This window comes from Solea solea, chromosome 17 (assembly GCF_958295425.1).
Source record: "Solea solea chromosome 17, fSolSol10.1, whole genome shotgun sequence".
In the NCBI taxonomy this organism is placed as follows: domain Eukaryota; kingdom Metazoa; phylum Chordata; class Actinopteri; order Pleuronectiformes; family Soleidae; genus Solea; species Solea solea.
The window spans coordinates 907,684-934,286 of NC_081150.1; the positions used below are offsets into that span (position 1 = coordinate 907,684).

At 42.0% G+C, this 26,603-nt stretch overlaps 1 protein-coding gene across 1 annotated transcript in view; it reads left to right on the forward strand.

The window, feature by feature from the left end:
• Window positions 1–26,603, forward strand: part of nt5dc1 (5'-nucleotidase domain containing 1) — a 68,845-nt gene that overhangs the window by 25,198 nt on the left and 17,044 nt on the right. The window contains exons 7-8 of the mRNA XM_058613182.1: window positions 17,764–17,938; window positions 21,821–21,918. Of these exons, the coding sequence (XP_058469165.1) occupies window positions 17,764–17,938; window positions 21,821–21,918 (273 nt within the window). The remainder of the gene's footprint in view (window positions 1–17,763; window positions 17,939–21,820; window positions 21,919–26,603) is intronic.

Here is a 26,603-nt window from a genome sequence, read left to right on the forward strand (position 1 = left end):
TGGTCAAGTACGTACACATATGTCATTTGAGTTGTCTTCATGGTATTCTGAACATAGTGCTTATCAGCCCCGGTGGCCTCTGTCCAAAATAGACCTGATTCTGTGTGGATTGCGCTCGCCGAGCTGCTCTCCTGGCTCAGGTCGGTTGTTGTTTTTGTTGGTTTTGATTTTATTTTAGGTGTTGGGCTGGGAAAGATCGCTGTGAACCATTCTTAGTGCAGTGGGAAGAATGTGTAAGGAACTTAACAGACCATTGGCTTTTTTTCCTCCTCCAATCCAAGGAAACCTAACATCACTCAGTGGAAATGAATAAGGAGTGAGTCATGAATAGTATTTATCTCACGAGCAGTATAAATATCTTTGTTTTCATTCTTACCACAGCTGATGAATAGATAGCAAAAACACACATTTTGATGCAGTAAAAGCTATTACAGTAGTATAAATACAGTTTAATACGCCTGCCCTTGGGTCGTTTTGAATAGAGATTAAACTGTGTTTTTCTTTAAAAAACACACATCTGGATTCAATAGCTTCAGATTTGTGTTGTGGAATGTTTCACATACATTCGCTCCTGTTGCTTTTGGCTGTTGTCAGGTACAGAAAGGACATCAAAGTGTGTGTGTTGTTTACAGCGGCGCATGAGAAACAGCAGAGTGCGGCTGTGGAAGAATGATACAAAGCTCAGGCACTGCAATCTGTCAGCCTGAAGGAGGTTCCCTGCTCCTCTCAAAGGGGCCAAAAAGCCTACGATCTCGCTCTCCCAGAACTCAGTCTCAAACCGGCCTTTGTTGTCCTTGCAAACTTTTCTGATGGCGATAAGAACCTGGACTTTCAGGCTGTTTTCATAAGCATTCATGCATTTGCCCCTGGTCATTGAGTCGCTGCAAAGTGAAGGAAGAAAAAACAGAGAGAGTTGTTAATACATTTTGTTCATTTTTTCATTGAACAAAAACCTCTTTCAAAGTCGACACATTCTATACTTGATGTAAACGTGAATGTTTTAAACGTGTTAAATCAGCTGCTTATAACAGTCAGAGTTGACATGACCCCGGTTTGACCTCCTTCATTATAACTACATGGAGGACACGGAAGCTACATTCTCTGAATGTTTTGAGCAGTCAAAATAAACACAAACACATTTTTCAGACTTTGTGTATGTGGGCTCACACTTCTTCTTTTTTGCTCTCTTGATAGAAGTTTAAAATCTCGTCCTCTTCAATTAACTCAGCAATTTAAATACATTTTATTTGTGTAGCCCAAATTCATTTCGGGTCAGGGGTGAGATCCTGCCCCAAGTTGAGGGGTTTATGTATTTTGGGTTCTTGTTCACGAGTGACGGAAAACTGGAGCGGGAGATCAACAGGCGGATTGGTGCGGCATCTGCAGCAACGCGGGCTCTGCTTTGGTCTGTCTTGGTGAAGAAGACAGACCGGTCGATCTAGGTTCCTATCCCGCTACTTCTCCGCATCCAGAGGAGCCAGATAAGGTGTCTCGGCCACCTGGTTAGGATGCCTCCTGGATGCCTCCCTTGTGAGGTGTTCTGAGCACGTCCCACTGGGAGGAGGCCCCGGGGAAGACCCAGGACTCGCTGGAGAGTCTCTGTTGCTCAGTTGGCCTGGGAACACCTTGGGAAGAGCTGGACAAAGTGGCCGGGAAGAGGGAAGTCTGGGCTTCTCTGCTTATACTGCTACCCTCGCGACCCCTCGGATGAGCGGTAGAAAATGGATGGATGGATGGATAGCCCAAATTCATAATAAATAGTTTTGACGAAAGAAATAAGACGCATTCCTACCAAAGAAGAAGAGAATGATGCTACAGCTCCCTCGGACACGTTTGGTTTTAGCGGCTCAAAGCAGGGGAGGGGAGGGGGGACAAACTGTCCGTCAGTGACTGAGAATTCTCGGTTAACGCGACCCCTGCTCCACACAGAAAGGCCCTTGGTAGAACTGTGACTCGAACTGGCGACCTTCTTGTTTTAGCCACACAAACGGATATGTGACTTTACGTTCATTATGACTTTCTCAAAGTACCCAATCAGATCATTTGCTCTCTCATCATCCCCCTCTTCCTCACATATTGTATATGTATATTTGTATTTGTTTCATTTTTAAGCACTCTGGTATATACAGTAGAAGAGTATTTCTGATTTACCACCAGCGCATGCTCATGTACCACATGCGGTACACATACCACACTTTGAGAACCATGGTCTGAGCGTAAACTATGGCTTCTAAAAGTAACATTTACTCACAAAGGGGAAAGCAACATATATGTTTGTATATGAAAATGACATTAGTGGTTCCCATGTCTTCAGAGCTGTATATTAACTTGATGGTATTTGAACTGCTTGTGGCACATTTGGCATTTTCAGGAAATGAGGGTGCTGATTACCATTTCCTGATTATGAATGTGGTTATGTAAGGAAGTTCCTCATGAACATGTAAATCAAAGTGTGGTGGTATGAGGTTTTGACACTTACAGTATGTCAGCCGACCGAAAATGTTGATTTTCTCTGTGTACTCGGTGTGGCTGAGTTGATTTGCAAAGCAACACAAAGCTCAGTTTCTAGTCAAGGAATTCCATGAAACAACAATATAAAGCAACAAACACATATACCTGAGCTGACGTAGATTTTAGGCCTTTTAAGTGGTAAAATTCACTTTTTCCCCTTGATTCCGATCTGGCTGCCATGTTTTCCCTGTGAGCGAGCCTGCCTGGTTGTTAGCGCAGGGTGTGCGTGCACAGCAATGTCCTCTACTTCCACTGAAGACACTGAGAATGTGTCGGTACCTCATAAAAAACACATTTTAAAAAAACTTAAAAACTATCGCTGAAAAGCCACATTCTCTGAGGGTTTTGAAAAAAACAAAATCTAACACATTTAGGGAGCAATAAACAGAGCTGATTTTTTCCTCAAACACAACTAAATTCAGTTTTGTTGGAAACAAGTTTATAATAGGATTTTATAAGCAATATGCATATGTGTGACTGGCCTGTCGCAGTGTGAATATCACAGAGGAAGGTGGAGCAAGTGGAGAAATGACTGACTCAGCCATGGTGAAGGGACATGTGCTCTGGTTTTTATGGTAATCCCAGCAAATCCAAAATAAGACTGCTTTAAAGTCGGTCGTTCTAGTTCAAACATGGCATTAAGCTGCAAAAAATACCAAAATGCTCTCATCAAATCCACCGCGTCTCCAACCACTCATTCACCTCAGCGTCCACTGCGAAATGAACTGCTGAATTTGTTTAGCTCCACTCAGAGTGATTGTCCTGAGCTTCTAGGCGACGTCCAAACCAGTCAGTGTTATTGTTCTCAGTTGCAGGATTTACGACAGACTTCACCACAGGACTCTGCATGGTGATATCATAATGAGATGTTTCTTTCCCTACACATCAAACACACTCTCTTTGATCACATGTGCGTATATACACTCCATGTGTCACTCGTTGTGTTGACGTAGCAACTGTATCCGTGTTGTTAGAGCTTCGTAAAGATTTAGGTTAGATGGTGAGGTCATACTTGCAAGTCTTTGGCTGTAATTAGTGTGGAAAGTGGAGTTAATTTAATGTCTTTGTTTGCTTTTAAAACGGACCCAACCCAACGGTTTTAAGGATGGTCGGTATTTTCTTTTATGAGCTACGTGTATAGAATAGAGCTAAGAATACAAGTGGATTTGATAATCAGACAAAGGATAGAGAATTTGTACCTGGTCCTGCTGACAGTTCTCATTTGCTGTCATAATAATAGTCTTTTCTCTGTGATTGTAGAAGTCTGTGTGTGATGATACTGTAGATCTGGCTCTTGAAACCGTCTGTTTTCTGTTTCCAGTTCAGTGACTTGCAGAGTTATGGTGACGCCAGAATTTTCCATACAAAGTCAGTGCACAGATGCGAGTGGACTCACATTTTGTGTTGGCGCGGCACAACAAACCTTGGTGCTTGTCCATGGAGTTGTAATATTTCCCCCTTACGGAGCCTCACAATGTCTCTTTTTCACCTCACATTTTCAAAAGCTTTACATCACCCCGTCACTCTGCTCCCTCACCATCACTGTTGCCCTCATACCCTCTCTTTTTCCCCCTGGTGTACACATATTTATCTTTTATAGCCAGTGAGAGATGAGCAGAAATGCACAAACAGAGAGCGCTAAAGTGAGATTGGCACAGGGCAATGGCGCTTGTGGTGTGGACAGGCTTGCAGGGTTGGTTTTGGCCATTGGGGCACTTTGCAGAGCTTCCACATCCAGTGTGGCTTGGGCGTACTTCGTCGTCAGCTGATGTAGCCATTGACCTCTGGTATTGATGATTCTGCAAAGACTTTGGAAACGTTGGAAAAGTCTTCGTGACTTTGTGACTTTGCTCCACCACATTCTTCAGGATTTCTCGTCAATTCATTTCTCTGACTTAGGCCTTTGCCATGCTGGACGTGTGTGTGTGCGTGTGTGTGTGCGTGTGTGTGTGTGCGTGTGTGTGTGCGAGTGTGTGTGTGTGTGTGTGTGTGTGTGCGTGTGTGTGTGCGAGTGTGTGTGTGTGTGTGTGTGTGTGTGTGTAGATTGTAAACTGGGAAAAACAGTCAGCAACACAACTCAGATCCCACCAGAGGTGATTCTGGGTGAAACAGTCCTTTACACAAGAGAGACACGTAAAACAAACGTAATGAACTCATCCATCCATCGCTTTTATGAACAGTGAGACATTATACTGTATAGTTTAATGTGTTCTTGTTTACACTTTGCTTTTCCCAGTGCGCTCAATGTGTGCGTTCAGGAAAGGCAGCGTTTACCTTCACGCCTCCTGTCTCCGTCTCCGTCTCCGAGGACACGGCCACATGTAAACATCACATATCCACAGCTGAGAGTTAAACACCAGTTCCCATCTATTTTCACGCATGTCACGATGTTTGGATTTGAATCTCTGGTAAAAAAAACTGCTTCTTGAACGTATGTCCCACGGTCAGACGTCACACACGAGGGTGTGGACGTCCACTGTTATGTCTGACTTTCTAAATGATGTTTTCTAGTGACGGCCGTGCTTTGATCTGCTCTCAGATAAGCTCAATTTGTGTTTTGCATGCAACCGTCGTGGCCGAGGCGCTCTCGCTACAACACGAGCTGTAAAGTCTGATGGAAGCTCGTAACAACGCCGAGCTCTCGTTTCATATGTTTGTATCTGAGAAGCTTAATTAGCCTTTATTAGCCCGCCTCACTGTTGTTGTGGTTGTGGACGACACGGCTGCAGTGTTGATTTACAGTGTGGCTGTGGTAGCACTGAGCTACGTTTAGATTACATTAGAAAAACACTGAATTACTGTTTGTCCAACTAACCAGGTTAACTAATGTTTCTTTATTATTAAATAGAGCTTTTAACGATTTTGAATAAATATCTAATTGCAATTATTTTGACAGGAAATGCGATATGATTCACGATATCAGAGGGAATGGTCATTTTTACATCCTTCTCATTTTCATTCAAAAAAATATTAAAAAGGATTATTGAATAAATGAATGAATAAGATGTGAAATAATTCTTCATCTAAAATGATATTTTGACACATTTTAACTTGAATAAATATTGCGTCTCCTGCGATTTGAAAGTTGCAGTAAGCTGTATTGCAATTTCGATAAAAATTCATTTATTTGTTCAGCCCTATTATCAAATAAGTTAGTGATGTGCGATATTATCAAAGTGATATTGCATCGGCCAATATTGACTTTAAAAAGTATGTTCGGATATTAACAAAACATGACAAGATCCCCTGATATGACTTATGACTAAAACAGTAGACTGAACAAGCTGCTGCCTCCTTGATGTCTATGCTGGTGCCATCACCAGCTATTGTTTTTTAAAATGCTGTGAAAGTGAAATTTTGTTCTGGCGCTCCATCGTGTGACAGCACATACGCTCCCTCATCCTCACAGGTTCATCGTCCTGTGCACGCGTTTCCTTATTTCCTCTGCCTCCATGGTTTTCTCCTGCACGATTGACCCTGTCCTCTTCCTAGTGCATTATGGGATTCTGTCGTTTGCAGTGGTCAGAAATGGCTCATTTTATTTTATTTCTTTTTTCTTATTCGGATCTCTTTTCTGTTTCTGTTTCACATTCCTTCGCGTGTTCTTTTTTGCGTATATGGAAGCATCTCCCGTTTCACCATAAACTGAGGTCAGATGACAGTTCTGAGTAAGGTGGAAGATACACACTAAGGTAAAGGAGAACTTCCTTTTGTCTAAAAAACAATCAAATTCTTGTGTTTTTCAGTTTATTTATTTTGCACAATGAAGAAAATCTGCTGCAACATGAGTATGAAAAATATTGTTAATTTCAATACAAAAGAGACTAAATGACCTCTGTAAAAAAAACGGTGAATTATTGACCAAGAACACCAATAAGATCTGTTTGTGATGCACCAGCTCTTAAAGGAGCAACATTTCAATGAAAGTGCCACAGTCTTCAACTTTCACTTTGACAGCTTGTGTCATGGAAAAAGAAGTGTAATTTGGGATGGTCTGATTTAGCAGTGCTGCGTAAGAAAGAGATGGTTTGCAATCAGTCATTAAATGGCAGAACTGTAGCCACAGACTTGCTTTAAATGAAAAAAAAGCATCTTCACAAACAAACAGTTACATAATTCATACCCTCAAGAGTTTCTATAAGTAACTCCACGTGCAGCATGTGAGGGCACTCCCTCCTCTTCATCACATGACCTACTGTAACCTCAGTCTGCAGCAGTGTACTGCGTCACACTGAGAGACGTGGTCACTGTGACCACGTCTCCAATATATACTGTACATGTGGAACTGGATGTGAATGTGTTTCTTTGGCTCCTTTTTCCGACGGAATCGGAGAAGCCACTCCACAAATAAGTCTGACTCACACACACACAACTTAAAATAAAACTGGAAAAGAAGATAAATAAGGCAAAGAATTATAAATGACATGGAATATATACTGTACCTATGAGTATTCAATATGTTATTGCGATCTAAAAGTTCCATTTTTTAGAAGGTCACTCTTCTCTAGGAGCTACGTTGGCGTTGGCCTATCAGAAAGGATGTTGTTCATCTTTGTTCTCGGAGTTTGTCCATTTTAGGTGCCAGCCTTATGGATTATTCTATAATAGATTATTCTATAATAGATTATTCTATAAGACCTTGGTTATACTTTATACTATTCATTACCTGCCCATAATCCTGTGTCATCCACACACAGTTTTGAGATTCTTGTTTTGGTCAAAAGAGACGACGAAGACGCCACACAGCTACAACTCTGTGCTCAGAGAATACAAGAGGGCGAAGTCTCATGAGAGAAGCCGCCGCTGCTGTAAAGACATGTGAGATTATGCACGTGTGGCACACGAGACCCTTGTTAATGTTACAATCCATTCACAATGAAAGGAAGGAAGGACCGGGACAGAGGCAGGCAGTAGGACTAGACGCCATTTTCAAGTTACTCCCATTAAATGTATGTTTCAAATACACAATCAGCTTAGATTGTATATGAAAAATAGATGTGGTCTTCAGGCAGTGAGTCCACTGGCTGCACAAAGACGTCCATTTGAATAGAAGTCCGTGAAGAAGACGATGAGGCGACTTCCCACTTGATTTATAACGTCGCTAAACATTTTCTTGAGGTTTTAACGGCCTCATTTGCAAGATTCAGGTCTTCTTTTATAAATGATTTTTCCCCATTTAAAGTAAACAGATGATAAAGTGTTCCAAATATTCCTCTGAACTTGACACTGGCCCAATCACAAATCCAGTCTTCTGATTCCTAAAGATAGCTGATGTCACATGACCAAGGTAACGCCATTTTTACAGTAACCTTTATATCATTTGCAGCATATAAAAACCTGGAAATGGAAACAATTTGAATACAAAGTGAATGCGAAACAGCTGGGGAGCATTAGAACTTTTCTTAATCATGATGCCAAACTTAAGTATCCTGTTTATTGTGATGTCCAAGTGTTCTCTGGAGCAGAATGAGGTCTGGAATAATGTCCTCTGTGGGTGTTTCTGTCTGTCAGGTTGTGTGATTGTTTTTTTTCCTGAGCTCTGTGGATTTAAAGTGCACATTGAACTCTTGAAGCTTGAAACTGTAACTGGTGCCGTTCATTTTTCAGGAGCTTTTCCAACCTACGTGGTGCTTTGAGTCACGTGATGTTCGGTGACATCATGACTGGTTGCTACTTTGATATTGTACATATCAGTGTTTCAGAATATGTCCGTCTTCAAAAATAAGGACAATTCTTGACATCAATAATTGAACTTTTTTCTATGGCGACATTGTGTATGTTGTCTCCTATATGAAGTTGATCCTGACCATAGTCCTGGTGCCCTCATTTTAAGCTGTTGTTTATGGAGGTTGTACTTTGTGATGGGAAAATCATTTCATCTCTGCAGTTGCCACAAAGCCCCTGGGATTAAAACAAACCTGGCTGGACTTGCTCTGGATTTGACACCTTTTTGCTTTCTCTGCTTTCTCAGCAGAATTCAGCCACGCGTGGATACATGTAGATATATTCAGTGGTGAAAGTTAGGATTTTTGCCTCCTATCAAGTCAAACTTTAAGTTGCAGAAGTTTTTATGTGGCACTGAAGATATGGTCGTCCAGAGATCAAACCTTGAAGTATGAATCCTCACAGTTTTCTTAGGATAGCTCTGGCTATATTTAGCTCTGGTTTGGTATAATGACAGATTTCAGTGTCCCTAACATTTGCTCTGAGGGGAGAGTGACTATGCAACTGGCGTCACTGTCCCCCACAGAGATCCACACACTGGTGTCCAAAAACCACCACTGTATCTTTTTTTTTTTTTAATTCCAGCTGTCATTGTTCTCTGTGTCGCCTCCTCTCTCCTTGTGAATCAGGAAGTGTTTGAGATAAGAATCCTCTTGGACACAGTCTGCCTGCCTACTGAACCAATCAAAGACACTTCAGGTCCAAGTGTCTCTTAATGCTGCGGTGTTGGCAAATTTGACTCTAAAGTGAGTGAGTCCCAACTCTGGGAAATACACAGCGAGAAGATGGATGAGCATCATTCCTCCTGCACACGGTCCAGACTTTGTTGGAGACCGTCTGAGCCACACGATCTCCCACTGTGTTCGTCATTCTGTTAACGAAAACACTGCATGCATTTTTCCATCATTAAAAAAAGGCCATATCACAATAAGATGAGATAAGACAAGATTAAGTTATTTATTAGTAACAACAGCAAAGATAACGTTGCATTTTCACATCTGTGAATGTACAATACAGACAAACACTGATAGAAAGTACGTTATAGACATTTACACGTACGCGTCATCTCTCCCGACACAGACGTGGCTGACAGTCTAACCAGCTCTACTGTTTGCATTACTGAGGTCAATCTGAACAAAGGATTCAAACACCAAACTCACAAAGTTACTCATTCGAGTCCAAACAAACTGAGGCGAGTCCTGTGTTCTCACACTGGATTTCTCTGTATGGATCCTGAGTGGTTTATAAAGACAAATATACACGTTTCCTTTTAGAAAAGGCTGTATGACAGCGGTATTTACTTTTTTGATGTACTGTACGTCCAGTCTGGTCAAGAGGTGACACAATATTCCATCTTTATTTCACAATATAATACAATGATGGTATAGATCAGAATTTCAGCGTAAAAAGGTATTTTTGATATGGAATTGGTTGAATGGAAGGTTGAAACCCCATTTTAACTTTAAAATGAGCTGAAAATGCAAATAAAACACAACACAGGGTGGAATGAAAAGAAGCTAGTTGAAGGCTAGAGTAAAAAGATAAGTTTTAAGTCTTCTTTAAACAATAAAAAACATATTTATGATGCAAAATACATCTATTATTCAATAAATCTACTTTTTTAATTTATTAATTTATTTATTTTATCGGAAAATAATGAACATATTTACATAACTCACCTGTTAGCTTTGCCGCTAGCTTCACTGGAGCTAGCAGCTTGCGCTCACTTGAGGTCAAGTCTTGCGTGATTGCGATAGTCTTGTGAGATTTGTGCAGAGGTTACAGGAAATAGTATACTGTATAGGATTTTATGACTCCGTATTGGAGCTAGTTTTTGAACTCAAACTGTTCCCTTGAACAATAGAAAACCTTTGGGATGATGTGGAATGGGAGAGTCCCATATTTTGATGATCTTCTGAGGAATATTTCCAACACCTTGTCCAACCTGGTATGAGTAAGGTGTACCTAATAAAGTGGTATGTCAGTGTCTAATGCAGCACAATCCGTACAGCATTTCATACGCTCTTCTTTTTTTGCTGTCACATTTCTAGACTCTCTCTCCCTCTGTCAAAGAGTGAAGACAAAAAAGACGGTTGCACCATGAGGGACATGATGCAGCAATTTGTGGTCAGTCTGCTAAAAACAGAAAGTCCACAGATAAAATGGCCGGCCCAGTGTTTTCCGCACGGTTCCAACAGGTGCTGGAAAACACTGTTTGTCTGGAAGAGAAAACACTGGAGATTATAGAGCGTCTCTCCGTGTGCCTCACACAGAAACGTGATGCTCATTCAGTGTAATGAGGAAATGTATAAATACATCTTTCTTCATATTTGTTATGGTGGCTTTTATCTTCCCTGCTGATTAAATGGGCGATAAACGAGCGTGTGTCTCGATTCTGCTCCCTCATCACTTTTGGTGTGGCTGTTTGTGGAACGCTCTCTCATGCTCGGCCCTAATTTGCACTGCAACTGTTGATTTGTGTATCCTGTCAGGCCGCTTTGATGTGTGAGAGCGATGGAGCTGCTGCTGCTGCTGCTGCTGCTGCGGCGGCTGCTGCTGCTGCTGCTGCTGGTCTCTGTGACGCTCGGCAGCCGTCCAGCTGCCCAGGCCCGGCGCCCAGCCTGCCCGGCTCAGTGCCCAGCCACAGGCCTGTGGGCCCTCGGGGTACTTGAGTCCTACATTCACAGCCAGATTTTAATCCACTGTGCACACACACAGTAGTCAGCTTGCACTGGTGATTTTTCAATCTTCTCTTCTTTGTGGTATGTGTGCATTGATCATGAAAATTGTATGATAACCAATTTGGCATCACTCTCAGCCTAATGTCAGACAGTGCTAAAGAGATAGCTGCCTCTATGCTAATAACAAGTTGTTTTTATACGGAGGCCATTTTGGGGCTAGAAACGGCTGCAAGTCTCTAGTAGTAAGGGATCACAGTTAATTTCACGGGATAATTAACGATCCTTTCTTTTCCTTAAACCAATCCGTGTACGCCTGTGACTTTCTGCTGCCTCATAATAGCAAAGTACCAACATTGAGTTTGATCAAACCTCATTTTCAGACCAACAAACCCACGGCCCCACAATGAGCTGCCTGCTACCTGCACAATGTTGGTGCTGGGGGGGGGGCGTGAAAACGACACCTGCACCGGTTGGAAGCTAACAATGACACTTGTTCTGTGGTTTGCGCTGGTACGAGACAGGCCTGATATTATTGTCTGTCCTGAATGGAGTGGACGATCACAAATGTGTCCTCTGACCCGCTACCTAACTCAACAGGCTACCCAGCTCCTAGTACAGTCTCTGGTCATCTCCCTCCTTGACTACTGCAACGCCCTGCTAACAGGCCTCCCCACCTGTGCTGTGAAACCATTACAGTTGGTCCAGAACGCGGTGGCGCGCCTGGTCTTCAATCAGCCCTAAAAGGCCACATGTCACCCCTGCTCTCCTAAAGGCTTATGTTACCCCTCGACTACTCCGTTCATCCAAGGATAGTCGTCTGGTGGTGTCAACACCCCGCACACAACAATCCAGACTCTTCGACCTACCAAGTGCTACCACTGCTAAGTGCTTCAGTGTAAATGTAAAGTCCAGTGTCAAACTGACAGTACTTGTCCATACGTTGATGTAATCATTGCCACTGCCATGATATCAACACTGATCAACGCTGCTGTCATCACCAGTGAATCCAAACCACCCACCGTTCTGTCGTCTGCTCATGTTTGGATGAGGGGGCGGTACAGCAAAATACCTGCTCCACATAGCCACACCCCAAAAGTGTTTTGTGCTTTATTATCTATGACCCCCGTCAGACCTGGTGTTACCGTTCATACTGCTGCAGTAAATGTAAGATATAAAATAAACAGCTCAGATTAAGTGAAACATCCCAACCCTAAACACTGACATTGGATTTTTTTGCCACATAATTTTAAACCAACACACACACTTGACATAGACACTAATTATAATACACACATGCGCGTGCACACACACACGTTCACTTAGCAGCATAAAAGAGGATATACAAATAAGATAGCAGAAGTAAAATAATAATTAACGCCGTACACACACACACAAGAAAGTGAGATTAAGCATTCCACAATATTATTTTAAACATTCTTTCATGTAGAGCCCAGATTTCCTTCTTTCATTATGTGCATCCATGCTTGCCAGAGATGATTGAAAACTTTCTGCTGTATACAGTATGTTAGTCTTTCTAAAACAACACAGCTTGTTCTCCTTCGGTGATCTTCTACTGGTTAAATTGTGTTGTTATGTTACAGCAGCATGAGTAGAGCTCAGCTCCTCCCTACTCTTTTTTTATCTCTCTTTCTAACCGACACTCACACTGACATATAGGTTTAGATGCACGTGTGCAATAATGCACACAAATGCATTGAGAAAGAACACATCTGTACAGTCAAACTTATTAAAACCAGAATTTCTTTCCCCTCTAGAACAACCATGACTTCCATGTGTATTAGCATTCAACATGGGGGGAACAGTTTATTACATTTATTAATGAACTTTAGTTATTTTTGTCAATTTTGATACACATTCCAAAACAAATCACCTTGATTGCTTATTTTCCAAAATTTCCAAGTGTGGGAAAGCTGGTTAAATCAGGCGGGGTTCAAGCACAGAGCAGTTTCTGATCAGAATCTGATCTTCCTGACCAACTGTTCACATTAGACACTGCAAGTGATCAGACCGGATCTCCGTGTGTTTGTCCATATTGACATTCTCTAGTCTGGTCTTCCACATGGATTACTATGGTTACAGGCCACGCCCAGGAAAAACAAGCAGTCTAAACAAAATGGACGACAGTCCATGTGGAGCCGTTGCGCAAACTTTCTACTTTAAGCGACAGTTCAATCCAATTTTATTTGTATAGTGACAAATCATAACATACATTATCAAGGCTCTGCACATAGACAACATCATGGAGAGCAGAGAATTCACACAAGGAGCAAACACTAGGCATCAGTGGAGAGACAAAAAGTCCCTTTAACAGAACCAGACTCAAAGATTTCAGCGATCTGCCTCGACCGGTTGGGGTGAAAGGAAAAATGGGGACAAGAGGAAGGTGAGGTAAAAGAAAAAGTGCGACATAAACACAGACCATTCACCATAAAAGTGTTTCCGAAACAAATTACAGAGCCAACCTTTAAGTATAGTTCCAGTGGCATTTCACCTCTACTGAGTAGTGACGGTAAAGAGAGAGACGGGGACAGGAGGGCCGATGCAGTACAGCCTACTTTTACTGTTTTACTACTTTTATTTAACCTGTTAGCTTTTTAAAAGTTGATTCAAAGGAACTAAAATGACCAATTTGTTGGATTTATTTGAACTGAAAATCCGTTTTTCTCAGGGTTTTGAAGAAGAAAAAGGTTTAGAAAGTGCCAGGCAAACGATAGCTTTCCATTTTATTCTTCATTGCTCCTGTTCTCTGAGCGTTTGAATGCACTGTGACACAAGCAGACTGTGTCAGCTGTGAGAGAGCTGTGGGTGGTACATTTCAGGTCCTGCTTCTGCTCTGCGTTTCTTCACCGTGATATCTGATCGTTTGAACGCCGCACGAAGGACGACGGCCGAGATCAGTTGTTTATTCTCACACACACACACACACATAACGACGACATGGGATTTTGCTGACAGCAGAGCTCCCTCAGCTGACCTCCCTGGCTGTGGGTAATGAGGCAAGATGGGGTCCCAGAGGACTGAGCCCCCTGAAAGTCAAGGACCAAGCGTTGGTCAGCATGACTTGCTTGTTTCTGTTTAACTGAAGAGGAAATGGTCTGTGGACGCCACCGAATCTTCAGAAGAAACTTGTATAACATCACGCCCCACATGTTTACATCAGGGACATTTTCAGATGTGTGAAGGTCGGCCTCCTGGTTGGAAGTTAGTTGTGTTTGTCGCCATCTTCTGGTTACAAGTGTCTACTGTATCTTGAGAACCTCCAGGAGCCTTTTCCCCTTCTTCATGCTATTCTCATGCTTCACCACAGGATGGCAGCATGTCCTCAAGAACTCAAAAGTTATTTGTCAACGTCAAAAGTCTGTGTAAAGTCTTTCAGATGTCAAAGATGGTGAAGGCATTGTTCGCTGACATGCATGATACCTTGTCCACACCTGTTTTTCACATTAGGATTAACATTCCAACTAACAAAACTGAGAACTACTGTATTTTCAATTACAGGTCACTCTTAGTTGGGTTTATGGGCAAAAATGTAGTATAATACCCAAAATTATGTTTGCAAACGTGTATCATTCTCCATGTGGTCCAGGAGAGATTTGTTGAAAACCCAGGTCCTCTAGATTAAAATGAGGGTTAAAAGCAGCAGTAAAAAGTCTTTTGACAGATCGACTTCTTTTTTTCTCTCTTCCCTTTTGGAGGCGCCACCACTGATCATCACTCTATCCCTCATATCGTCCTCTGTTACAGGGAAGAGTTCAGAAAACCCAGTGACAGATGAAGAGTTTAACAGTCTGTGATGATTTAAACTCATTCTGAATAAAACAAATCAAATTGCCTGAAATCCAATTCAGATCCTGTCGCCCCCAAAAACGACATTCCCACCCAGCCAAACTTAAAGTACGCTCTGTATACGCATGTATTTCTACCACATTTCAGACAAACAGGAAAAGTTATTAAAACCCTCAATGCTGCTGATTTGCATATTTGCAGACATGCAATTAAGAAACCTCATTTTGGTTCAGGAAATGATGTTCCATAAAAAAACTGTTGTCTCATGAGTTTTGTGGGGAGGCAGACGAGGTTCATTATGGTAAAAACATTATAGTCATCATTGCCATTAGAACATTACATATGGGCGATATACTGATACATATAGTCTCTTCAGCCTACTGTCATATCAGAGGAGCTTTACGTGTTTGCCGGTGAGCAGATGATATATATACTAAATGTTAATATTTGTATATGACAACTAAATTTCCAGTTAATTCCCTTGAAACATTTCTGTAAATTTACCGTCAATTGTCTGCCCCTTTGCAACCCTGACACCAGCCTTGTGTTTCTTGTGTTGATCCCACAATAGTTGATGTATTTAATTGTGTTGCTGTGGCTCTGAGTGTTCAGCGATGCTCCTCCTGAGAGACACCAGGACATAAATACACACCACTTATTCTCACCCTGACCTCTTTTTCTAAGGCCTCTGTCTTTCTTGTGGAAAAGAGGTCACCATATAAAGTTAGCTTTGCAATTATTTCAGCTACTGGTAACAAAATCTCCCTGGAAAATGACAACACAAAGAAAGTTATATACTGTTGTTTTTCTTTGGTGTGTATTGGTAGCTTTCCCCAGGTAGGGGCAATGGACACACCTTAATATACGGTAAGAGCAGGCAAAGAAGGCAACGGCAGAGACGAGAACAATAACAGGGACTCTTTGATGAGTCTTTACTCAGTGGTGATTATATTGTCTGTTCTTAACAAAAAGCAGTTTAAAAAAAGTATATTTCTATAGTATAGTGAGCGTAGTTCCAGGTGTACACAAAGCACTTTCTCATGCTTCCCTTCACGACTGGCTAATGAAGACACTCAGTACATTTCCATTAGAGATGCACCGAAAATTCTGCGACTGAAAGATATGGACTTTTAACACCGAAACAAAACGTCCGAAACAGGATGTTGTGATGTGATCTGATGACACATGCAAAAACTGTGTCTGTCACGTGTCTGTCCAGGATCAGTTTGGAACACCAATAAAACACTTCCTATAAGCATTAACATCACGGAGCTGTGAGTGACGTCACCTCCAAGTTCACTGGGTACCAGAGAGAAGTGGGAAAAGTCCGACGCAAACGTATTCCGGGGTAAAACTAGTGGATAACAACCTCTACATGGTGTTGTCATGGTATTGTGTGTAGTGAGGTTCTCCTGAGGAGTCAATCGTCTCAGTCGGTAGTTTTGGGTCTTCTGCTGCAGAACATGATGTGAATCTTGTGTCTTATTGCTCCCACACAGAGGAAAATAGATGAGAAAACAGGGCACATATGAGTGGACACTCACACATGGTGGCAGGTGACGTCAGTGAGCTTCCTGGTTGTTGCTCTGCTGCGCCATTTAATTGGACTACTGTTCTTGTTGCTGTATAAAAGTGCTAGTGGGAATCAATTTATTGAATGAAGTGTGTCAGGTTCTGATACACTAGGTGGCGTTATGCTCCCTTTCTGCTTGTTTTTCCACTCGACCTATTTTTCACAGAACCACGTCGAGTCTTCTTGTCTGGCACCAGTCTGGCTGTGTTTATCTTGCAGCTGTCTTCTTCTTCTTCTTCTTCTTCTTCTTCTTCTAAGCACCAGCTTCTTTTGTAAATGTAAATGCTTAAAGAGAGACCACCAGGACATGAGTGAGGCCTGCCACACAGTTAAAAAGTCTGGTTGAGCTGATTAACAGTTTGATATTGGTTCAGATTCTCAACATACATAAATACATCATTACACTGAGGCCTGTGTATCAAAGCTCAGCGACGAGAGAGCCCAGGGAATTCAAAAGGAGAACAGTTGGGGCTTCACAGCAGGGACAGGAGAACTGTATCTTCAGCTGACTTCACCAGGTGACAGTTGGGCTGTGAGGTCATATATACTCATCTGTGTAGACGATGAAGAGTAGCGGTGAGAGCCAGTAAAGGTGATGAGGAGATCAGAGAGGATGTTGTTGATCCGGATTCTCTGTGTTCTGTGTGTGAGGAAGTCTACGATCCAGAGAATGAGCTGGTCATCAGCCAGGACGTGGGGCTGCAGCGTGTTAAATGCAGACCAGAAGCCTGGCTGAGGTGTTGGGAAGCTCCAGGTGTTTGAGGTGTTTGTGGGCAGTGTCAGTGGTGAAGGCTTTGGCCTCGTTGACACCTCTGTTTGTCAGGTATGCAAACTGGAGAGGGTCGAGCTGTGAGTTGGTCTGGGACAGTATGTGTTGTACGACTCTCTCCACATGGGAGGTCAGGGCCACTGGACGGAGGTTGTTCAAGGTCTTGGGTGGGCTCCTCTTGGGAATGGGGATGATGGTGGAGTGTTTCCACAGATGCACCCAAGCTGGTCTGCGCAATGTTTGAGGACCTGCGCCAGGTGCACCGTTAATCTTGGTCCTCTTGAGGGCCCACGCCATGTCTCTGGTGTGGAATGTGATTGGGGGGGTCCCCGGGCTTGAGGAGGGATCTGGTGTTGGCTAGCTGGATGGAACTATTGGTTTCAAATCTGGTCTAGAAGGAGAGGAGATACTTGGGGAGAGAAGTTGGCATCACCAATCAAACCAAAAGAAGAATCCACAAGGAACTACACTTTTACTATTTTTCCGTGACATAAATATGATGTATAGGCTGTATGTTTTAAAGTGTGAATAAACTGGCTGCACTATTGTTATCAGTGAAACAACTATTGTAATATAAAATGTTTTCATAATCTCTGCTGACATATCATTGTCATTTTATGTCTGAATTCACTACATTTCTTACATACAGCTCTGTTCCGGTTGTTAAAGTGTGTTTTTGTCCCTGTCCCTGTCCACAGACGACACAGGGACATATTTCCCCGGTGTGAAGAGAGAGCCAGGCCGGTACCTGCAGCCGTGCTCTGACTCTGTAAAGACCTGGCTGCAAAGCATGAAGAGCGCCGGGAAGATCCTCCTCCTCATCACCAGCTCTCACAGCGACTACTGCAGGCTCATCTGTGAACACGTCCTGGGGTAAGACTGCCGTCGCTGGGACATCTTTACATCCTCGGGCTTTCATGAGGCTTGTTTTGTCAGTAGTTGCTCCATTTTGTCAACATATGACAAATACATATACAATAATTTCACAAAGCATACACCCCCCCCCCCCTTTTTCCTCAGTCTTCATTGGTTTAATACTTGTAGTTAATACAATACTATTTTTTATTTTAGATTTTAAGGGACAAACATGCTAGCATATAGTACATCTACATACTTGAATTATTAAGCATGATAATGAATTAGATACAGTAGTAGTTTGACCCTAACTGTACACCATAATATATAATCCAAAAGAGGGGGAGAAAAAAAACATGTTTGCATAAAACATCCATACTAAACTTGCTTGGTTATGAGAGTTTTTCACAGCACTAATGCTGTAAAACATTTTGTTTACATAATAATTCAGCTGCTAGTTTAGCCGTAGCTCTGGTGAAGCTAACACTAAACTAACAGCTGAATTATTATGTGGCCATGCAAGATTATCGATGGCATGCAGGACTATTGCTGTCAAGTCAGATTTGCACACAGGAAACAGGAAATTGCACATATTAAAATGCAAAAATGGTTTTAAAACTCAAAGACCTTTAGTTATTTACTTTTTTGTTAAATGTTAAACAAACTCATCAAACATTTCAGCCTATGCCTTCGTCAGGATGCAGCGACAAGAAGCCGCAATCTTTGAAGCCACCATGTGTGAAGTGTTGAGATGCTTAGTGGACATGTAATACAAATATTGGCCCCTAGGGGCAGTGATTCACACAAGCTCAGTGTTATTCTCTCTCTGTTCAGTTTAACTGTAAGGACACAGTTAAACTGTGGATGCTGTCATCGCCTCGTGTCTGCTGAATGTGCAAATAAGCACCTGTTTACTAACAATAAGTTAGCCACAACAACTTTACAGGGGAATAATGATAATAGATCGCCGTGTTTGTAGCTTGTTCTGCTGCTAAAACTGTGCCAAAAACAATCAATCCAAGTATAAAACTTAAAGACACAGTGACGAGCCAACACCCAGTGGGTTTGCCAATTAAATTCATTACTTTTACTGAGCCAATTGTTCTTATTTGGCAAGGTAAGTGATAACTGGGGTCCATCTGCTCACACTTGCCAACGTAACACTCAGCACTTCATTTACAGCTATAGGTGTGCACTCTCTCTCTCTCTCTCTCTCTCTCTCTCTCTCTCTCTCTCTCTCTCTCTCTGTGGTTCAACTGGTGCTTTGTGCATCAGTGCCCTCCCTCTGTGTGCAGCTCACGCTGTGTGTGTGTGTGGTTTAGCCGTGTTGTCGTAGCCTAAGCCCCGTCATACTCTCGCTCAAGCAGCAAAGGAAGGTCTTAACAAAACCCAGCGTCCATGTTGCTGCTGTGATTGAACAAACATGAGCCCTCTCACATTCTCTGTGAGGTGTTGTTGTCTTTGGGTGATCTGCTTTTTCACTTTCCACGCCAGCAGCTGATTGTTCTTTGTGGAGCCGAAACGCAGGTCGACTTCAGGCCGATCTCTGTTCTGGATGCCAGTTTGTTTCATGTGGCCTTTGTGGCCCCTCGCCTGCCCACTCCACCCTCCACTGTTTCCTGTTTAGCAACGAGAAGCTCGGTCACTCTCGTCCTTCCTCGCCTCGCCTGCTGTTTCACTGGCTGACCGCTCCAACACCGCAGCATGTGTCACTTATGCCGTTAGATCAGCTTTAGGCCGAGCTGTGCACGAGTGTGTGAATCACATTCAAGTTACTTTTTAACAAGGTTCAGCACATTCAGATTTGCAATGACAATAAAGCGCTGTGTCATTTTTAAAATTGAGTGGTCCTTCAGGTTTTAAATTAAATTAAAGTAAAGGCAGGTTAAAGAGTCTGGAAAAATGTTTGTGTTGTTTCCAGACTAGTATCTCACTTTCTAAAATAAAATTTATTAATTTATACAAATCAAAACAAGTTATTTGTACATCCCTACTGTTACTGTGTAGAGGTTGCAGGTACACAGTCATTAATTAATTGCACTCTTTTAGCATTTAGCTTCAATAAACTGCTGTACATGTCTCTGTTTGGACTTCATTCACTCATATGAGCTACAATACGTAGACATTTTAACACGTACCATACGTGTTAAAAGTTGGATTTTAAAACCATGTATTTACATAATAAGCATCTAACAATTGGTATTCAGATGTTTAATATTAACTGAAAAATCCTCAGAGAAGTCTGGAAATTTGAGTCTGGAAAAGTGTGGAATTTTGAAATGGAAAAGGAATAATGAGCAGCAATCTGATTGGCTGAATTGGTGTTATGCCCAAAAACACACTGACAAATAATTCAGACAATAAATACAACCCCTTTGCACCTTGTGCCTTACTTTGCACATAGATTACACACTGTGTAGCAAAAGTGGAGTTGGACACTTGCACATTGCTCTTTACCATCCACAGTGGATCATTTGAATAGTGCACTCAGTTTTGAGAAAGCTCATTGCATGACAAACCCTCCGTTGGCCGCAGCTGCTTCAGCGTGATGAGTCGGCTGCAGACCAGGGACAGTTAGCTGTCAGATTTAGCACAACAAGGCCAGAGCTGCCTGACAGGAGAGTGCTGACCAACAGCCAAGTACATGTCTGCAAAAGCTGCAGATATTTGTCCTGACTGGATAAAGACTTCCACCTCTGGATGGCTGCAGAATAGCTTATTGATTTGTCAGGTGTTAACGTTTTGAATTTAGTTTCACACCCGGACGATAAGACTCCTGACAGACCCGGAGAAGCTTCTCCGTGAGCGAAGGCTCTGACATTTTCAAGTCTGTGCAGAGTTGCATTGCAGCAGTTATACGACTCTAACATGATATGCCATACTAGTACTACTATTGCTAGTACTTCTACCAAAACCAAACATATTATTGATGCGTCTTTATTTTGGGTGGGCCCATTCTTCTGAACATGATATCTCAAGAACATCTGCAGGGATTTTTTTTTTCAAATGTAATATTCAGTTGGAGTCACGCATGAATTTATTAGATTTTGGTGGTCAAAGGTTAAAGAAATCCCTTTTTTGCCTCGTGGATATGATTTCTCAAGCATGTCCTGATGGAATCCTTTCAAATTTCATTAAGTTCAAACTTAAAGTCAAGACTGAACTCAAATTCATTTGTTCAGCAACATTTTTTGCGTGGCGTGAACTCATTTTGGTGAAACTAATGTCGTTATCGAGTACAGACTTTGTGATTGTCGGCTTAGAACAGTTAGAATTAGAATAGGGCTTTTAGTTTTTGTCCAATCAAAGGAATACTTACTTATTATACACCACATACTAAAGGTTTTCTGACTATAGATGAAAAACAGTAAAATAGTACTAAATTACACAGATGTAGGATTGAATTGATGTAATTGTATGTCATACATTTTCCCTTTCATTCCCAGAGACTGTCTGGGGACGTCTTTGGAAACATTTTGACCTTCACGATAACACACACATTTTCATCCATCACCCTGATTTGTTTACATATTTTTTAGGTTCCCAGTAAGATCTGCCTCCTGTTACATTATACATCCTGCTCTTAAAAGGAAGACTGTGCACCCTCCTCTCACATATATGTATATAAAGAGTATCCAGTGCTGCGGTTTCCTTAGAGACACCGTCCAACCACTCTCCTTCAAAGTCCCTGTGGGGTTGTATACAGCCGTGTCACACTGTTTACTTTGTCAGTCTAAGTATTCCTTCCACAGTTCTGTATGTTTACACTGTTTATTGCTCCATGTTCTCCATCGCACATGTGCTGCCTGTTTGGCATCACTGAGCTCTTAGTGGAATTGGACGCCGTCCAGTCATTGTCCTTCTGTTGTGCAGGTTAACGTGTTTCTCTGGCTTCCACAGGAAGGATTTCGAGGAGCTGTTTGACGTCATCATCACAAACGCCCTCAAGCCCGGTTTCTTCTCGCTGGTGCCCCAGCAGAGGCCCTTCAGGACCTTGGGTGAGTCCCAATGGAAGCTTTTCACTCCAAACGTCCAAAATCCACAGATGTTTTGTTTACAGGGAAGTTTTAGGGTTCATTTCAATTCAAACAACTTGATAGAGATTGTGAAAAAAAATATTTAGGATTGTGCACTGATTCACTCAACACCTTCTGTCTAGGGCTAGGTGTAGACTTTTAGCCAGCAGGGCGTCCGGGTGTCTTGTACTGAAAATAATAAGATATTAGACGCCCTACTTTTAGGCGGGACGCCCTAAAGACACCCTATTTTTTCCTCCCGTTTCCCCCGGTAACTTTGCTTGATGTGATCAAAATTCCCTGGTTCAAGCCACAGCTCGTTCTTGTCTGTGACTCTGTGCTTTCACTCGTGGACATTTTTACATTTGTCTAAAGTCACTAAGTATAGCGACAAAGTCACTTTGTTTGTTTTATGATAACTTCTAGTAAGTAAATAAGTAAGTAAGTACTTACTTACTTACTATGATAACTTCTATCATCTTTCTTTCCCCTGGCTTGGTTCTGTCTCCATATCTGTGAATTATATCCATTGTAATGTGTATAACGTCTTCTTGTTGTAGCGTTACAGTGCCACTTACACGTCTGTACTACAGCGTTTGTGGGTAGAGACATTTCCTGAAACAATGCCGTGTTTACGGGAAACTTTTTCAAAATGACAAAGAAGAAGATGAATTCCGTTTCTGTGTGGATAAGGAAAACGTTTTTCACCTGGGATCTGATATCAAATATAACGGATACAAGACTCCAAGCTGTGTGAACGTCACTCACTGATGTTGCATAACACATTTCAGGGTAAAGGAGTGTCACAGAAGACACACACACACACACACAATGCATTTGAATGCCTGGTGTGAACAGATGAACTTATGAACACTTAAAGCTTGAGTGTTTCATTTTTACCTTCAGTCTAATTCACACGTTATTTTCAGCAGCACATGATCAGCAGTCTCAAGTGTGAAATATTCAAAGTTGCAGCCTGCAGAGACCAATCCACGTTTCCTTTATGCGTCATAGACGCTTATCTGTCTTTGCCGCTGAGTCTGCAAACACTCCAGACATCCCAGCAGAACCAGGTCAGGGTGAGGGCGGAACTTTGAAACGAGTGCAGATGCTAGGGGCTGGGCTGCAGCCGGTGCAGAATAACCTGCAGCAGATTTCTGAGGAGAATTTCAACAAATAATATCATAAAATCACAAGGCGGCAGCGGCAGCAGACATTGAGACAGTCGACTTCATGTTTGTTTGCAGAAGTGATGAAATTTACGAGATATCTTGAATGCATCTTAAAGCTGCTCCTTTAAGCTCAACACACTGTAGATTGTTCAGGAGCGATGACATTTATCAGGGTGTTTGAATGCATCTCATTACCTGCTCCTGTGAGCTCAACGTGCCGTGGACCCTGCATTACTTTCACTTGCTCTCATGTGTCAGTTTAGAATATTTGAATTGCATTTTTACTAGAAATGCCCATCCCCAGTGTTCTAATTGTTTTATTTTGGTTGGTTAATTAAATGTATGAATTGTTTCGCTGGCCAGATTGAACGATGTTGTCAGCCGTATAAGGCTCAGAGGCCGGGTGTTCCTCACCTCTCACTCACAGAGACACACACATGTTATTGATATTGGTGCTTTTTCATCTCACTCCCTGCCATTTGTTATTTAAGAGCTGTGAGCAGCATAAACCAGATTCCATTGTACTGAGGTGGAAGAAAAAAAATCCCACACACATTTGAAAAACTTGGGTCAGAGCTTTACACAAGATACTGTGTTTTATTTTGATTTGGCTGAATCATCTGCAGTTTGTCTCAGACTATTTCAAATGTCGTAGGGTCAGAACAGATGTTATCTCCAAATGTATACTCAGTGCGATGATTGCCAGCAGCTGTTCGCTGTGTTAGTGGGATTAATCTAATCTGTCAGTGTCTCATTAGCTCAGATCCATCACATGTCCACAACAGAAGAGCAGTTTAACTCAGTGAGCTTGTGGATGCCCGTGTTAGAGGTACATGCAGCCTGCAGGAATCCTCCCGTCATCTGGATTGTCTTCCTGCCAACAACAACACAGGGGGACGTATTATGTTACTAGAGAAGAAGACAGGATGATCTACGCACTAAAATATCCTCCTCTTCTCTCTCTCCCTCTTCCTCGTGCTCTCTCTGAGTTTTGCCACGTTGGCAGAAAAAAAAAAGGGCATCGGTATCTGTTCTTCCTCCGGCCTCAGTCAGCAGACAATAGACACGCCCTCTTTAACATGGAAACACATGTTTTATGTTTTGGGTTTAAAAAAAAAAAAAGAATAAAATTTGACAGTGAAAGTTCAACTCTGATGATTAAACACTTTTAAAACATGTGCAGTATTTGCACTGATTGTATGCAGCTGAATATCAGGTTACAGTATATTCATGAGAACCCACACTTCTTATTATTAAATAGATAATAATCTGGGGCATGTCAGTTTGGATTACTACGTCTGTGATTGTGTGGATTTCCTCACATAATCCCAAAGATTTTACACACCAGGGTCCCTGCTGACCCTAAAACCTTGAAAATTACTGGTACTTTTCATAGTAAAGCAGAAACCCGACAATATTATAGCGAGAAGAGAAGAGAAAATGCAACAGTTCACACAGTGAGCAGACAGTCGGTGTCAGTGGAGAGAAGAAAAAACTCCCTTTCAGCAGGAAGAAGAAATCTAGGGCAGAACCAGACTCATGCGGCATCTGCCTAGACCGGTTGGGGTGAAAGGAAAATGGGGGCCCAAAGAGGGAGGGGTCACGTAGAGACAGGAGAAAGAGACCAGGAGCAGATATATAACAGTTTTTATAATATTACGATGTCATTACACAAGCAGTAGCATGAGTTGTTTCTAAAGATTATAATGATGACAACGTCACTACCACGATAATAATATCCTCGTAACTGGATCTGCTGCTCAGGCAAGTGACAGTGAACCAGCGTGTAACTCCAAAACTGCTAACAAGCTAAATGGAACTAACGCAGTCATCAGTCGTTTCATTAAAATGGCTTTGACATTAGGACAATGCTACTAATCTGTAGCTCTCACTGACCAATCACAGAAAAGTTCATGGAATCAGAGTAAAGTGTTTGCAAGATTAGGTAATCCAAGTAACCTGGTAAACCTGAAAAGGTATCAGTGTAGGCCTTCATTTCATTTCTACTGTGCTATAAGGGTGCAAGTCTTCTGAAAGGAAACAGGATATGCCAAAACAAAACAGGAAGTGATGAATCATGAATCGTCTCTATCAGCAAAGAGAGATTCAGAGATTGGCTTGGTTTTGAGCCCGACAACATTTACGGTAAATTGTTGTTTGGTTCCGTGTCTTTTGTGACTTTTTAAACACAAAACAACTTGTATTATTGCTACACAGTTTTCCTGTGTTGTCCTTTTCTACAGTTTCACTTTGGTAAACCTTCGTGGTCCACCCGTGGCCTCTGCTGTTGCAACCGCCGTGTCTCTCATACCGGTTTGCAATATGAGAATTTCATATCAAGAAAAATAAATACCGGTTTCTGGTCTGAACCCGTATACCACCCAGCACTAACACTGAATACTTGTACTGTATGCGCGCAGTTAGTCTGACGTAGTGGAGCTGGAGCTGCTGGGTTCCCGTACTCCTGTGGTGCATTTGACGTCTGTCATAACTGAGGCTCCTGCGGCTTTAAATCCATTCCCCAGTCACAGTCCAGCTCGTGTAGCCATATCCATAGCACCGCTGCTTCAGCCACAAACGTAGCATTAACACTCGTATGTTGGAGATCCACAGCGAAGCAGAGCAGCTGTGTCTGTGCACTGTCAGAGCTCAGCATCATTTTAAGTGTCTCAATATCGCTCCAGTCTGAAGTTCTGCTGACTGTTTGTGTTTAAGGCTGCAGGAGAAATCAGAGCCTGTTTAAAACTAGGGATAGAAAAATGACACCATCTGCTTTCAAGTTGGTCCCCTGTGATCGTTGCTATCACCACGTTATTCTCTTGCCCATGAGGAATAAACAGGAAATTGTTTAACGATGCAAAGCAACTGCATTATTATTATTATTAGTCAATATCTACATCTGTGCACTAGTCGTAAGAATGTATTGAAAAGCGACTCCACTGGTGTATATGGGAAAATGAGTCAGGCGACAGGAAACATTATCCTCAGGTGTTCATGGCCTCAGTCACTATAGTTTCACATCTTCAATAAAACATGATGTCAGTTTTGGAGAGAAAATAAATGTAAATGATGATTTAAGATTCAAGATTCAAGTTTTTTATTTGTCACATGTACAAGTACACCCCCAGTGAAATGACTTTACAACACTAAAGACTCTAAACATCTTTGCTGTGTGAACTTGAGTCTTAAATTTCAAGTCATCAAGTATATGAGTATTGAATGAAATCAGGCTCCAGGAGCTGATTGATATCATTCTCTCATTTCTGTGTAAAACCACATCTTAAAAACTCATCTGCAGTTTGCACTTGTCTGAGTTCCAGACCACAGGACTCATTCCTGCTTGTCTCAGCATTCAGAGTCCTCAGAGCTGTCACTGTGTGTGTGTGTGTGTGTGTGCTCATCACTGTCCCCTCACTGTCTCTCCTGTTGTAACATCTTAAAGAACCAGTCAATAAACTTAAAGAGCTTTCAGATAACCTGCTCTGTTGAGAACAT